Source organism: Lynx rufus, unplaced genomic scaffold (assembly GCF_022079265.1).
Source record: "Lynx rufus isolate CCGP_SWC_20201006 ecotype Redwood Valley unplaced genomic scaffold, mLynRuf1.p SCAF_4, whole genome shotgun sequence".
Lineage (NCBI taxonomy): Eukaryota > Metazoa > Chordata > Mammalia > Carnivora > Felidae > Lynx > Lynx rufus.
In genome coordinates, this window is record NW_025814856.1 from 7,508,850 (window position 1) to 7,519,075 (window position 10,226).

General features: G+C 53.2%; 1 protein-coding gene across 11 annotated transcripts in view; it reads left to right on the top strand.

The window, feature by feature from the left end:
* SMARCA4 (SWI/SNF related, matrix associated, actin dependent regulator of chromatin, subfamily a, member 4) overlaps positions 1–10,226 on the top strand; it is a 90,735-nt gene that overhangs the window by 13,246 nt on the left and 67,263 nt on the right. For 10 of the 11 annotated variants that reach the window (XR_006965310.1, XM_047097146.1, XM_047097144.1 and 7 more), the window contains exons 2-6: positions 4,368–4,617; positions 6,707–6,839; positions 7,650–8,054; positions 8,390–8,488; positions 9,624–9,882. Coding sequence is in view for 10 of the 11 variants with exons in the window: in XM_047097146.1 (XP_046953102.1) it covers positions 4,396–4,617; positions 6,707–6,839; positions 7,650–8,054; positions 8,390–8,488; positions 9,624–9,882 (1,118 nt within the window). In the remaining variant the exon portion in view is untranslated. Of the gene's footprint in view, positions 1–4,364; positions 4,618–6,706; positions 6,840–7,649; positions 8,055–8,389; positions 8,489–9,623; positions 9,883–10,226 lie in introns of all 11 variants that reach the window. The other variant, XM_047097138.1, reaches the window with a different exon arrangement.

Genomic DNA, 10,226 nt, shown 5'->3' on the forward strand with positions numbered 1-10,226 from the left:
TGGGGGGTGGGCCCACCCCACTGCGCTGCTCAGGAAGGTTTTGTATTGTGTCTGTACTTTTTGGGTTCCTTTTACTGTCACTCCCCACGTGTGTCTGAGCTTTCAGTCCAGAAATGAGTTTGCTGCCGGTGGCTCTGTGCACTTACCTGCCTCATCGCAGCCTGACACTTCAGAGGTGACAGCTTCTGAAGCAAATGCCATTTGTATTATTTTTATTACTTTATTTATTAAGGATCATTTATTTTGAGAGAGAGCGCGTGCATGCGTACACACATGTGGGAGACAGGCAGAGAAAGGAGAGAATCCCAAACAGGCTCCACGCTGTCAGGACAGAGCTGGACTCGGAAATTGATCTCACAAACCATGACTGCATGACCTGAGCCGAATACAAGACTCAGACTCTTAACCGATTGAGCCACCCAGGTGCCCTATTTTATTTTTTTAATGTTTTATTTGTTTTTGAGAAAGAGAGAGAGAGTATGAGCAGGGGAGGGGCAGAGAGAGAGGGGGAGACACAGAATCTGAAGCAAGCTCCAGGCTCCAAGCTGTCAGCACAGAGCCGACGTGGAGCTCAGTACTCACAAACCGTAACCATGAGATCGTGATCTGAGCTGAAGTTGGACACTTAACCGGTTGACTGAACCACCCAGGCACCCCACAAATGACATTTTTAAAAGCCTGTTGTGGGGGCTCCTGGGTTTCTCAGTTGGTGAAGTGTCTGACTCTTGATTTCGGCTCAGGTTATAATCTTAATGGTTTGTGGGTTTGAGTCCCGCATTGGGCTCTGTGCTGACAGCGCGGAGCCTGCTTGGGATTGTCTATCTGCCTCTCCCCCCACAAATAAATAAACAAACTTAAAAACTAAAAAAAAAAAATTTTTTTTTAATCTGTATTTAATTTTGAGAGACAGAGAGACAGAGTGCAAACGGGGGAGGAACAGAGAGAGAGGGAGACAGAAGCCGAAGCAGGCTCCAGGCTCTGAGCTGTCAGCACAGCACGATGCGGGGCTTGAACTCACAAACTGCGAGTTCATGACTTGAGCTGAAGTCGGACGCTTAACCGACTGAGCCACCCAGGTGTCCCTAAAAAAAATTTTTTTTTAGGAATGAAAAAATACAGGGGCACCTGGGTGGCTTGGTCAGTTGAGTGTCCAACTTTGACTTAGGTCATGATCTCACGGTTCGTGGGATTGGCCCCACATCGGGCTCTGCACTCTTGGTGGGGAGCGTGCTTAGGATTCTCGCTCTCTCCTCCTTCTCTCTCTGACCCTCCCTCGCTTGTGCTTTCTGTCTCTCTCTTAAAGATGGAAACTTTAAAAAAAGATACATTTAAAAAAAAGTTTCTTCTGAAACCCTGTATGTCTCAAAGGTAGATGTTGCCATATTTTGGCACAAAATTATTATCTGATGCCCTTCAGCAAACTTCATGTGTCTGCTGATGAAGTTAGTGCTGCTGTGGGTAGAGGTAATTAATTTGTAGAGGTACGCTGCATTTTGATGGGAAGAAGGTCTGACACTAAGTATCAACTACTTTTAGAAGAACCATCATTCCAAAGACACTCCCCAGTGTCTGCTCTTTGGCACATCTGCCTTTAGGTAAGGAGATGACATCATCCCTAGATGACGTTCCCTAGATTTTATTTTGCTATTGGTTTCAGTTGGCTTGACTTAGAATAGAGACCTTCAGGGGCCCCTGGGTGGCTCAGTCGGTTAAGCGTCTGACTTCGGCTCAGGTCACGATCTCACGGTCCGTGAGTTTGAGCCCCGCATCGGGCTCTGTGCTGACAGCTCAGAGCCTGGAGCCTGCTTCGGATTCTGTGTCTCCCTCTCTCTCTCTGCTCCTCCCCCGTTCATGCTCTGTCTCTCTCTGTCTCAAAAATAAATAAACATAAAAAAAAAAAAAAAGAATAGAGACCTTCAATTGAGAAAGCATCCGTGAGCTCCCAGATGCCACGGGACTCCTTTGAGTATTTTCGGGGCCGCTATCTCTCTTGTCACCTCGCTGCAGTCTCTCTCGGCCTGAGAGGCCCTGTGGGCGCAAAGGGTCCAGAGGGGCGCCCTGAGGAGCCATCTTCCTTGACCCCGGCCATGGCTATGTTCATGTCACTCAGGTGTCCACCTGTGAAGTATGACTGCAGGTGCGTCTTGCCCTAGACAAACCCTGGGCTGGAGGTTTCAGACTTGAGAATCAGCATTTTAGAAAACGATCGGGATACAGGTCACCCACGTGGCAGAGCCTGGAGCGGCGTCTGGAGGTAACAGGATCCTAGTTCTGTAGCAGAAGGTAGGACTGTTCACACATGTCTGAATCAGGTCTGATTTTGCTTCTAAATGAATTTGTCTCTATTTAAAAAAAAATTTTTTTTTTTCTTAACGTTTATTCATTTTTGTGAGACAGAACAGAGCATGAGCAGGCCAGGTGCAGAGAGAGACAGAGACAGAATCCGAAGCAGGCTCCAGGCTCTGAGCTGTCAGCACAGTGCCCAACGTGGGGCTCGAACTCACTGACCTTGAGATCATGACCTGAGCCGAAGTCGGATTCTTAACTGACTGAGCCACCCAGGTGCTCCACATTTGTCTCTATTTTTTAAAAGTTTGATTCTCCCCGTCTCTGGGCTTACGGGATTTTGGATTTGTGAGGAAGGGATTGTGAGCACTTTCTTGAGCAATTGGGTCTGTTCCTAGTCAGGCTGGTGCGCTGGTCACTGGTCCATGCCTTGCCAAAGTTTCTGATTCTCTCTGCTCTGATTATTTAGTCATGAAACTGGGACAAAGACGTTTTGGCTTTTGATCGATTACCCAGGAAAATATGCCCATCTTTCAAATGAAAACTTTACTTTGTTTTAATCAAGAGAATTAAAAATGTTCTTAGACTTCTTGACAAAACTTATCCTTAGAACCAGAGGAGCCCAGTAAAGTTTCAGGACAAAGAGAGTCTCTCCCAACACCAGAAAAGTCTACAGAAACAAAGCCCACATTTGAGACATGCCAACAAGAGAGGGGCTTTTAAATAACTCGGTGTGTGGCAGAAGGAGAGAACACAGCAGAAATCCTCTTTTGAAGACTATTACATGTTAAAGGTGGTCCTGGGTAGAATTCTGTGAAGAGAAGCTTGCCTAGCATGTGCTGAGTAATACCGTTGAGGATGTGTGCGCCTGCGTGTGGAACAGTCTAGAAGGGAGGCAGTGAAGTGTGGTGGGAGTCCCGGCAGCCATATGAGGGCAGCTCTCTGCCCTGGCCGGCTCAGCTCCATCCTTACGGCTCTGGTGGTGGCCCACGTCTCTGAGGAAACCCCCAGCCCCTTCTTCCCACCCCCACCCCCGTCACCTTGCCTGGCTCCGATAAGGAGGGCTTGGTTGCTCGTTGCTCCCTACAGGGCTGGTAAGCACTTCACCTCTGTGTGTCTGGTGTGGTGCTGGGAGATTTTAAGTTCTTGTGATCTTGTGTTTTCTACCTTTCAGCCCTGAAGATATATTCCTCCATCATCATGAAAGAAGTTCTTAAATTGAAGAGAATTGTATTTAAGGCTATATGTAACTATACAACAGATGAAGGGTTACCTGAACCTAGAACCCTTACTGTAGAAAACTGGATGAAATTTACCAGCTCGTGGCCCTGTCTTAGCAAGCATAATTAATCACCTTACCACCATCATTCGATTTTTTTTCCCCCTCAGCATATGTTTGGATCTCGTCGTGGCTCTGGGTCGTAGTTCTGAGCATCAGTTTTCAGATTATGGAAACTTTCATTGGACTTTAGACACGTGAATATCACTGTGGAAGTATCTGAGATATCGAGTGCCTTTATTTGTGTAATACTTTAAATGAACCTACATGTTAAACTTGTATTCATTTAATTTAAAAGGGACTTGGTCTCACCGCCTTAAATGGGAAACCGGCATCACTTGCCATGAATATTTGGTTCTGTTGAGTGTCCCAAGGCCCAGGTGGATTCTGTCGCCAGCAAAGGCTTTGAGTCTTAGTCTTGCTCTCCCTTTCTGTCAAATCGGAAGATGGCAGGTGTTAGGCGTGAAGGGTGTATCGGCACCACCCTGAGACGTTCTCTTTGCTGTGATCAGAATAACAGCAAGGGAAGTGAATCCCCAGGTGGGGCAGTGGCTGTATACCTCCACCTCCGGAGTCCCATTCCTCGGGGGAGACTGTGATCTGATTTTGTATGTGCGATGTATTATCTCCTCTGAGAAGAAGGGAGGAGAAAGGTCTGGGTGGTGGGGGTTGCCCGTCAAACGTGACAGCTCCCTGTCAGATGGGTGCTGCTTACAATACTACGTGTGGCCCTCCCTTGCCAGCTCTGACTCTCCCTGGTGGTGGCTACGACCCCAGACTGACCAAGACTTCTTTCTAGCAGGAGACCACTGTCTGCTGCTCCTGTGAAGATGTCCACTCCAGACCCACCGCTGGGCGGAACTCCTCGGCCAGGCCCTTCCCCGGGCCCGGGCCCCTCCCCTGGAGCCATGTTGGGCCCTAGCCCAGGCCCCTCGCCAGGCTCTGCCCACAGCATGATGGGGCCCAGTCCGGGGCCTCCCTCAGCAGGACACCCCATCCCGACCCAGGGGCCTGGAGGGTACCCTCAGGACAACATGCATCAGATGCACAAGGTAGGGAGCCCGGGCCCACTGCCCGATTGGCTGGGTCTGCGTGATCAGCCGTGCATCCTGGCTTCTGCTGCAAGCCAGCAGCCTTCCCACCGTGTGTCTCCCACACCCAGCATTCCACGTGGGAAACGCGCTAACACTGCTCCAGGGTTGTCTTTCGTTAATGAATAAAAAGTGCCCAGCTCCTTAAAAAGTAGCTGTGTCACTTGGTTTCCCGCACTCACCTGTGTAACTTACGAAGCAGAGCAGTGGGTGCCCCTTATCCCTACTCGATCCTGCGCTTGGGCGCCACTCACTGTCATAACGACTTACTTGAACTGATCAGGGACGTTTTTTTGCCAATGGGGTGTAAAAAAAGCCTCCCAACACAAATAGTTTTTCTTTCTCCCTGTGTTCCTGGGTGGTGGTTGGGGAAGCGAGGAAACATCCTCTTATATGTATTAGCATCTAAAGGAAAAGGTGATGTGTTCAAGTCTCAGAAACCACAGGAAACCCTCGCGGAATATGCAGATTGTGTGGCCTGGAGGTCAGGGTTCTGTGTTGACCCCCATAGCCTCCCTACCAGGGCCATCCATGTGTTTGTACCCCATTCCACTTAATCTCCCCCCCCCCCGCTGCCCCACCCATTAGGTGTAGGTGGTTATTGTGCCCATTTTACAGATGAGGAAGTAGGCTCTCGGAGAAATGGTCCCTCACTGTGTCCATGGCAGAGCCATCTTGTCCCTCTGGGTCCTCCCTGCCTTCCCCATCTCCTACACGTTTTTTATTTTTATTTTTTTTAATGTTTATTTATTTTGAGAGAAAGAGACAGTGTGAGCAGGGAAGGGGCAGGGAGAGAGGGAGACATAGAATCCGAAGCAATTCCAGGCTCTGAGATGTCAGCATAGAGCCCGACATGGGGCTCGAACTCATGAACCCCAAGATCATGACCTGAGCCAAAGTCGGACACTCAACCTACTGAGCCACCCAGGTGCCCCTCCCACACATTTCTGGCAACAGTATCTTTCTTGTCACTTCCTGGGAAGCTGTTGGTGAACCAGCCCCCTCCCTCCCCTCACTGATTTAGTCTGGCTTCTCCAGCACAGCCTCCTCTTTCCCTCTCTGCCCATTTTGGTTTTTTTTTCTTTTATCACTGGCACACACCCCACACCTACCATTTGTCCTGCACAGTGTTAGGAGCCAGGGCCCGGGGGTGGTGGGACACTCCTCGTCTGCGGAGAAGTTCGCTTCCCGAGGGTTGCACCTTCTTCCTGCGTATGAAGCTGCTCCTCGTGGTCCCAGCCAAGCACCCTCTCTTCCTCCCATCTTCCTTCTCTCATAGCACACACTGAGTTGTAGTCAGCTGGGCCACCCATTAGACTGTTCCCGGAGACCGGGATATTTGGGCCAGTCAGGGCCTAGCAGTGTCCTGGAAGGGTCCCGGAAGATGTCCCCTTCACCAGCTATTGCAATAGGGGAAGTACTTAGTGCTGAGGGAAAATGGGCATCATCGCTCCACAGAGGACCGATGTGCCTCTCAGGAGGGATGGAACCATGCCACAGACAGCTTTCCTCCCAACTAGTAGGCTGGAGGCTGATCTCAGATCAGCGAGGACACCTAGTGTAGTGTAACCATACTTATAGGCAGAAATTTCTGTTTGTCCCTCTGACTTACAGTCTCCCAAGGAAGAGGATTCCTGATCCAAAGACTTGTCACCAGGTCTCCTTGTGACAATTAATGGGGAGCTTGGTGTCCCAGTCATAAACAGCTCCTCACCAGGAGCGCATGTCCTTTCCTCATGGGATTTGGCCATCTGAAACTGTCTCCTGGCATCCTGATCCATCTGTCCCTTCACCTCCAGACCTCTAGCCGCCTAGGTGGTCAGCCATCGCTGTGTGACATTGCTTCATGCATCTACTTGACACTTAGTGTAGGTATCAGGACCGTAGCTTGGACCTAAGCTGCTTGGTCACGTTGGCGACTCAGTATATACCATGGCGACCTTGGGTGGACATTTTCAGTAGCAGTGAACTTCTCTCGGGTGGCCCTTTGCCTCCTGCCTCTTCCTGTTCCCTCTTGCTGATCTTGCCTTTTCATCGTCCCCTCTTACAGCCAATGGAGTCCATGCACGAGAAGGGCATGTCGGATGATCCCCGCTACAACCAGATGAAGGGAATGGGGATGCGTTCGGGGGCCCACGCAGGGATGGGGCCCCCGCCAAGCCCCATGGACCAGCACTCCCAAGGTACCGTTTGATTACTCTTCTTTCCTTGTATGTGTTGTCCCCCTGGGTGCCCTGAGGTCATTTTTCTAGTTGGGTCTCCCGTAGGCACCAACAGGGTAGACCCAGGACAGTTCAGCCCTTGGGAGACTGTTGGGCTTGGGGTTGGGCTTGGCTGGTGCCCGTCTCAGGCCAGTCTGTCTTTGAGCAGCCCCGGGAGTGGGGACGCCAAAGGGGCGGATCCATGTGAAGCACTGGAGGTTAGATGGGGGCTGAGCAGAGTGGGCGCCTCGGGCTGGCAGCTCCCAAGCTACCCAGGAGCATATTAAGGATACACCTTCCCGGGCCCCACTTTAGCTTCTGCGACAGAATCTTAGGGTGGGGGTGGGGCTCTGTTTTAACAAGCCTTCCAGGTGGTTTTTCTGAACAGGGCAGCTTGAGAATTGATGGAGTATATGATTTCCTCTTATCGGTGGGAAGCTCATTGCGCCCAGGGGCTCTACATGGGGGTCAGAGGAGCATTCTGTCCTAGCTGAGGGGCAGGGGGCGGGCCTGAGGGAGGCCTGGATCTGTGTAACATCCCAGCATTGACCCTTGGCGACTTGCTGAAAGCTGAGCCAACACCAAACCAGTTGTGCCGGCCGCTGGTCAGGCTGCCAGCGCGTGTCCTCTCTCTGGGCACTTGTCATTTGAATCACAGGAGTAGAGTCCCTTGGCCACCCCCGTCTTGAGACAGGAGCTGGTGTCAGCGCAGCCGAAAGGTTGCCGTCTTTGCCTTAGACGTCCTAGAATGTGTGTTGCCGAGTGACCACTTGGATCCACGTGGCCCCACAGGTTACCCCTCCCCTCTGGGTGGCTCCGAGCACGCCTCCAGTCCGGTTCCAGCCAGCGGCCCATCCTCAGGCCCACAGATGTCGTCTGGGCCAGGAGGGGCCCCGCTGGACGGCGCCGATCCCCAGGCTTTGGGACAGCAGAACCGGGGCCCGACTCCGTTTAACCAGAACCAGCTGCATCAGCTCAGAGCCCAGATCATGGCCTACAAGATGCTGGCCAGGGGCCAGCCCCTCCCGGACCACCTGCAGATGGCGGTGCAGGGGAAGCGGCCGATGCCTGGGATGCAGCAGCAGATGCCAACGCTACCTCCACCCTCTGTGTCCGCAACGGGACCCGGCCCCGGCCCCGGCCCCGGCCCCGGGCCAGGTCCGGGACCAGCACCTCCAAATTACAGCCGGCCTCACGGTAAGACCCACCGTCCACAGCGCTCGGGGTAGGGAGGGGACTGAGCGAACCGACCGGGATGGGGCAGCAGTGTCAGCCGACCTGGGCCGTGCCGCCCGCATGCGTCCCCCGCAGAGACAGAGCGGCGTCAGCACTCGGCGCTCGGGCAGGCGGGGCTGCCAGCGCGATGCAAGTTCCTCCCGCCGCCTCTCCGCTCTCCTCCCCCCACCCTGACCTCTTGTCCACACTGAGGGGCTGTTGTTGGCTGTGTCCCCTGGAGCCAGGACTGCCCATGGGGGTGGATGCGGGCATAAACACAGGATGCCTTTTATTCTCTTGTTTCTCCCCGTGTGCAGGTATGGGAGGGCCCAATATGCCCCCCCCAGGACCCTCAGGTGTGCCCCCTGGGATGCCGGGTCAGCCCCCCGGAGGGCCTCCCAAGCCTTGGCCTGAAGGTAAGTTTCCTCTGTCTTGGTGGCATGCCTGTTCCCTGCTCTTCACGAGCTTGCGCCATGCAGAACCCGAGAGGGGGCTGAGGACAAGTCCTTGCCTTTTAGTTTTCTTTGTTTTAAATATATATTTTTTTATAGTTTATTTATTTATTTTGAGAGAGAGCGAGCATGAGTGGGGAGGGACAGAGAGAGAGGGAGGAAGAGAGAATCCCAAGCCGGCTCCATGCTGACAGTATGTGGGGCTCAAACTCACAAACCAGGAGATCATGACCTGAGCTGAAGTCAAACACTTAACTCACTGAGCCACCCAGGCGCCCCAAGTCCTTGCTTCTTTCTGCCTTCTTGGGTCTATCCGTCCCTGGTCCGTTCCCAGAGGTTTAAGTTTGGTTCCACTGCATGATTCCCACCCCACCTTGTCCTGTGGGTCATGGTGATCCTGGGCTGTCTTTACCAAGAAGAGAAGGGTACTGATGAGCGAGTCCATTGTATGACTGCAGCGAGCTGTGGGGCGGCATTGCTGTAGCCATGAATACCAGCCGTCAGAATTTGGGCCTCCGAGCCTGGAGGCCACGTGTGGTCCCCTGGCCTCCTGAGAATATCCCCCAGTGCTGTGGGAGGCAGGCAGGGTGACAGGGTGGCTCAGGGTTCCATTTCTTGTGTGCGCAGTCTCTGTGTTCTGTGTAAAACGTGGTCTTAAGTATTGGAGAGGCGCATCTGTTGGGATGAAGCATGGGCAAAACGGACTCATTCCTCGTCCTCTCGAAGGACGAGGTTTAGTGATGGGCACTGAAGAGCTAATTGCCTCAGTAGGCTTCCTTTGGCACCGGATGACAGTCCAGAAACTTCTGGTCCTAGGAGGCCATACGCGGCAAGACCAAACCTGTGAGCAGTGCTTGAGCAGGCGTGCCTTCGGGAAGGGGCACATACGCTGAGATTTAGAGGAAGCAGGAGGGAGTGAGACCCCTGAGCAGGAAGCAGCGTGGCAGCCTGCACGGGCTGAAGGGCTTAGTCAACCGCGGGGACGAGCTTGTCGCCGGGGCAGGGAGTGCCCGCAGGCTCTTCATTTATCCCTGGAATCGAGCCAGAATTCAAAGCTCTGTCTTCGCCGCTTGACCCCTCTTTCCCCCACCGTCCCCAGGACCCATGGCGAATGCTGCTGCCCCCACGAGCACACCTCAGAAGCTGATCCCCCCACAGCCCACAGGCCGCCCCTCACCAGCGCCCCCTGCCGTCCCGCCCGCCGCCTCCCCGGTGATGCCGCCCCAGACACAGTCGCCGGGGCAGCCTGCCCAGCCTGCCCCCATGGTGCCTTTGCACCAGAAGCAGAGCCGCATCACCCCCATCCAGAAGCCGCGGGGCCTGGACCCTGTGGAGATCCTGCAGGAGCGGGAGTACAGGTGAGGGAGCGGCTGCCTGGGGCCCCTCACTCGGGGCGGCCCTGATGCATGTCAGTTTGGCTCACTGTTCTGAAAGCCAGTGGGGTATGTGACCAGAGAGCTGTCACCAGCTGCCTGGTTCTCTGTATAAGTACATATCCTTCCAGAGAAATCCGGTGAATGCCTGGGCAGCCCTGTGGTCCCAGATACTACATGGCGTGCATGCCGTTCGTCCGTGGGAGCATAGCTTAGATTATTCTTTGTTTGTACAAAGTGAGCTTTTCTTTCTTTCTCTCTTTTTAAGTTTATTTATTTTGAGAGAGAGTGAGTGTGTGCTTTGTGGGGGGTGGGTGGCAGAGAGAGAG